Raw genomic sequence first — 4,549 nt, 5'->3', positions numbered from 1 at the left:
GTTTGAGAGAGGCGGGGCATAGAGGACCTACAATAATGTACAGTATTTGAAAAATAATGTGTTTTTGAACATTAAAGCATGTCAACATATTCTGTTACACCAAATACACAAAATAATGATCTTTAAAAAAGCACCATATGACCACTTTAATCAAAGGATTTGTTTGATTGTGCAGGCAGAAAGAGAAAAGGCAAAGTGTTCAGTAATAAAGTCTATGCTAAACAACAGCCAGAAGATTGTGTTTATAAGAACCAAGTACTGCGGCTTACATAACCTTTGCTTTAATGCCAGACAGAATGTTTCAGGTAACTGTGTTGTCAAGTTTATGTATTTTGTAGAAGCATTTGGACTAATAAGATTGAAATTGTAATTAATTTACAGATAAATTGTATGGATTTTCTTCTAAATAAATAAAAAGTCAAACCAAAATGTCACACTACACTGCCTTTAGGACCTGGTGAACTCTCTACTGTCAAACCAAACTGTCACTATATTACACTATCTCTAGGCCCGGATAAACTTCCTGCGTATGTGCTAGTTGTTTACACAAGTTACTCATGGTGCGTCATAGGCCTGAAGCTAAATGTCCCAGTCCTGCACGCCTAGTGTTTGTGGTTGACAAGTACATAGATGTGATGCAACTCTTTTACATCATTTTCCAGCTAACATGCAACTGTAGAGTCAAAAATTTAAAATGAAATAATGTATACCTTATCATATTACTGTCTTCGTGGTTGAAAATGGATTAAACAATCCTGGGTGTAAGATTTTGTTTGGTTCTTCTTATTTGTTTTGTTTAACTTTTGTTTAGTACAGAATCAGTCCTTCATTGCTAGAATGTTTTAGTCATTTCCTCTTTTTAAACTGTGTGATGAAATATACAAGGAATTTGATGGGATTCAGATGATGTGTTACTGTCGACTGATGATAACTGATGCTTTACTTAAAGAGGAAATCACCGCCTCAAACTAGTTTCACAGCATGAGACACTTCAGCAAAACATTGTGAGGCAGAAGCCACACACAGCACTTTCCCTGGAAAGAGAGATGGTGAGTGTGTGATTCTTATGAAGATATTTGAACACTATTTTACATGTATGTAAATATAATGCGTTTACTAAGTCGAAAACATGTTTAATATTTTTTTCGCTTTTGTCATTATGTCAGAAAAACTGCAGCTATTACTGTATGCAAAAAAGTAAATTAAATTAACTAATAAACGAAAAGTTTCTTAATTCTTAATTAACAATACAAAATATGCAGCCCTGAATCTTATTACTTAAGAACTTGTTTAAAATTTTATATTTCATATGACATTTCTGTTTAATGTGTAAAGTGTTTTTTTTTTGTTTTTTGCAGTGTTTCCCTCTGTTCTTTTGTGGGTGGATGCTGTTTTCAGTTTTTGGTAATAAAATTGTCTTCTATCTTTTGTTGACATGCTAATATGCTTCACTCTTCACTTTCTGAACATTATAAATACATGAAATTTCCTCTAACATTAAAATGTTACAATGATACATCAAGTACTTGTCGAATCTATCAGAAAAAATTTTTTTGCCCCGGCAAATTACACAGGAAGCACCTGCACAAAGAGAACCTAAATGTTGCAATTCACAGCTTGGCATGAGAAATTCAATTTGTTGCTGGTCTTTGTTTTTTTAGCTTTTGGCGATGCAGCAGTGAATCACACTACAACTTTATTTGTCAATCATGGACAGCCTGCCATAATCAGATGCAACTACAGCCGAACAAATGACACAGAAAGCATGACAGCAGTTCTGCAAACATTAAATCTTGCACTGTGTTCATATTACTTCTATGACAATACATGGAAAAAACTAGGTTGTAAAGATCCTGTCAGATTCACATGGATTCCAGAGACTAAGGAAATAACATTTGAACTCTTAAATCTCCAAATTCAGGATACCGGCACATACACCTGTACTGTGAAGAGGATTGTAAAACCACCTCAAGTGGATCTCGGAGTTCAAAGAGTTCAAGTTATTGGTAAATCATTACTTAATAATCAGAAGAAGAAAAAAACGATAGATTACCGATAGAGATAGATCTGAATGATAAGTATTGTATTTTGTGCATTAATTCTGCCTCTCAGTGCGTCCCATCTTGTCGCTGTCCTGTGTGAAGAGGCCTGATGGATCTCCCATGATTCTGTGCTCTGTGGAATTTTACCCTGAGTCTCTTAAACAGTTGTGGATCAGAGATGGAGACGTCCTCAACAGCTCATACTCAAACAAATCATTCAATGGATCCTTCAGTCAGCAATCATACCTTAAATTGCCACCACAAACCTTCAATGAGACAATCTACTCCTGCTGGGTAAACCACCCGTCCTTAGACAAACCACTCATGGCCAATTTATCGAGCTCTGTCTGCTATGAAAGTGAGGGTAAGTTCAGAGATATTACAGATGTATTTTTTCAATGTGTTATATAATGTATTTATGAGGCTTTTGCAATTATTCTGTCTTGTAGGTGTAACTGTGATTGTGACAGTAGTGTTTGTCATGTTGACAGTGGCGTTGACTGTCTTTTTGATCACTGTAGACATATGCAAACATTACAGTAAGTCTCAGTGTCTGATTTATATGTCATTCTGAAACCAAAACTGTTTAGATCCGTTTTTGCAAAAACAGGGCTGTAAAAGTGTCTCTTGAGTAATATAGGCTACAAGTGATATGTCATTTTATAACATTTTAAAATAAGTAACATACCTCAGCAGTCGCAGTGAGTCACAAATCTCCCACACTTAGTAAACCTTAATAACCTTGAACCTGATTGTGCCCACAGATGTGCAGATGTTGTTATAGAGAGTTTCATCTCATATGTGATCAACCTTCATCATCGTGCGCATGAATCTGCTCTTATCTTCTTCCAGGAAGAACACATCAGCAGTCTGTGTCTCCTGTAGGAGTGAGTGTCACACCTGAGCCTGTCCTCCATGATCCCCTGCAGTCTGAGATACTGTACTCAACACTGGGTGACCATCATCCAGTCCCTTGCGGCCCTGCTGTTGTCCGCTTATTTGCATAATAAACACTGAATGAGCAAATCTTACAATGTTAGATTTGTGTATATCTCATTGGTATCACAGTGGTACAACAACAGTTAGTTATGGGGCTGGTTGCATAAACTGCTGAGACTAGTCTCAAAGGGCACCTATTATGCAAAATCCACTTTTACATGGTGTTTGGACATAAATGTGTGTTGGCAGTGTGTGAACACAACTATCCTACAATGATAAAAATCCACCTACTCCTTATTTTTTAATCCCCAATAAACCAAATCGGTCTCAGTAGACATGCCGTTTTGATTCTCTGAGCATTGTGATGTCACATTGTTTAGGCCCCGCCTACGGCCGCCGCCCTGAGAGAGCCTGAAACCCCGCCATGTTTATCTTCACACTAGAGCATTTAAAAGCAGAATTCAAGTATTCAGAATAGTTTTTTGCGGGGGGGAATATGATAAGAATTTGCCGGGGCAACTTCTGAATTCAAATCAGACGTTCCTCCGAATTTTCCTTATGCAAACAAAAATCTAACCAAGTTATACTTTCTGCAGTTATTAACTATTTATACATACACCTGCATACACAATAAACATAACAATCCTATACTTACACATACAGTCTAAGTATACACTGTACATGCAGACATATGCACATATTTTTTAACATATTATACAGAAAGTCCTAAAACAAAACAAGACAATTATCTACATAGGGAGGAATATTATTATTAAAAAAAAAAAACACACCAGGGGTGGAATGGATCTTAGATCCAACTCAAATTAAGTCAACATCCCTCTCTTCCTAGTCTCCTGTGCCTTCATCCCCTAAATACCTTATAAAGGGCTCCCAAGTTTTAGAAAACTGTATTCTCTTATTCCTTAGACAGAGCCTTATATGCTCCAAATGTAGTGTATTTGTGATTTCGTCAAGCCACAGCTGGAAAGGAGGTGGCAGTTTATCTTTCCAGAATGTTAAAATAAGCTTTTTGGCCATTAAGAGTCCATAGGAAAGAAATCGTTGTTGAGACTTGGACAGGCAACGCTCATGTCTTGAAACACCAAACATGATTAAAAACTCATCAGGTTCAATATGTTGTCTAGTAATTTCAGAAATGACATCGAAAATATTGCACCAAAAGCTTTGAAGACTGGGACATAATGCATAACTGTGAAGCAGGGCTCAGCCGTCCTGCATTTGTCACATTTTGGAGAGACACCTGGAAATATTCTAGCTAATTTTGTCAAAGAGTAGTGTAGTCTATGCAAGATTTTGAACTGGATGAGGCAGTGTCTGGAGTTTATAGAACATCTATTAATCTCTTCCAGGCTATCCGCCCATAACTCATTGGAAATTTCTGACCCTAATTCTTCCTCCCATAAACTTTTGATTGAAGATGTAGTAGGTAATTGGGAGGCCTGGAGAGTATTATAAATGCAGGAAATCATTTTCCCTTTACCAAAATAGTCCTTAAGGCAGGTGTCAAGACATGAAGGGCTAATTGTTGCAAATCTGTTTAAGTAGGA

At 36.8% G+C, this 4,549-nt stretch overlaps 1 protein-coding gene across 3 annotated transcripts; it reads left to right on the top strand.

The window, feature by feature from the left end:
- The first annotated feature begins 933 nt into the window (after positions 1–933).
- LOC107576779 (uncharacterized) lies at positions 934–3,203 on the top strand. 3 transcript variants are annotated; one of them, XM_016262921.1, is made up of 6 exons: positions 934–1,049; positions 1,359–1,404; positions 1,662–2,006; positions 2,113–2,406; positions 2,492–2,581; positions 2,895–3,203. In XM_016262921.1, exons 1-6 carry the CDS (start codon positions 1,047–1,049, stop codon positions 3,047–3,049), a joined length of 933 nt encoding a protein of 310 aa, XP_016118407.1. In that variant the 5' UTR covers positions 934–1,046; the 3' UTR covers positions 3,050–3,203. The 3 variants fall into 3 exon arrangements, with proteins under 3 accessions (XP_016118407.1, XP_016118400.1, XP_016118414.1); XM_016262914.1 differs by lacking the exons at positions 934–1,049; positions 1,359–1,404 and having other exon boundaries at positions 1,420–2,006; XM_016262928.1 differs by lacking the exons at positions 934–1,049; positions 1,359–1,404; positions 2,492–2,581 and having other exon boundaries at positions 1,420–2,006.
- The last annotated feature ends 1,346 nt before the right edge of the window (positions 3,204–4,549 follow it).

This window comes from Sinocyclocheilus grahami, unplaced genomic scaffold, assembly GCF_001515645.1.
Source record: "Sinocyclocheilus grahami isolate Dianchi unplaced genomic scaffold, SAMN03320097.WGS_v1.1 scaffold32.1, whole genome shotgun sequence".
Lineage (NCBI taxonomy): Eukaryota > Metazoa > Chordata > Actinopteri > Cypriniformes > Cyprinidae > Sinocyclocheilus > Sinocyclocheilus grahami.
This window is presented reverse-complemented; position numbering and strand designations above follow the sequence as displayed.

Bases quoted from the DNA above. Each gene is read 5' to 3' on its own strand.
- LOC107576779 (XM_016262914.1), top strand. From the start codon at position 1,601: ATGTTGCAATTCACAGCTTGGCATGAGAAATTCAATTTGTTGCTGGTC. The intron at 2,007-2,112 runs GTAAATCATTAC...TCTGCCTCTCAG, and splicing joins TCAAAGAGTTCAAGTTATTG to TGCGTCCCATCTTGTCGCTG. The intron at 2,582-2,894 runs GTAAGTCTCAGT...ATCTTCTTCCAG, and splicing joins AGACATATGCAAACATTACA to GAAGAACACATCAGCAGTCT.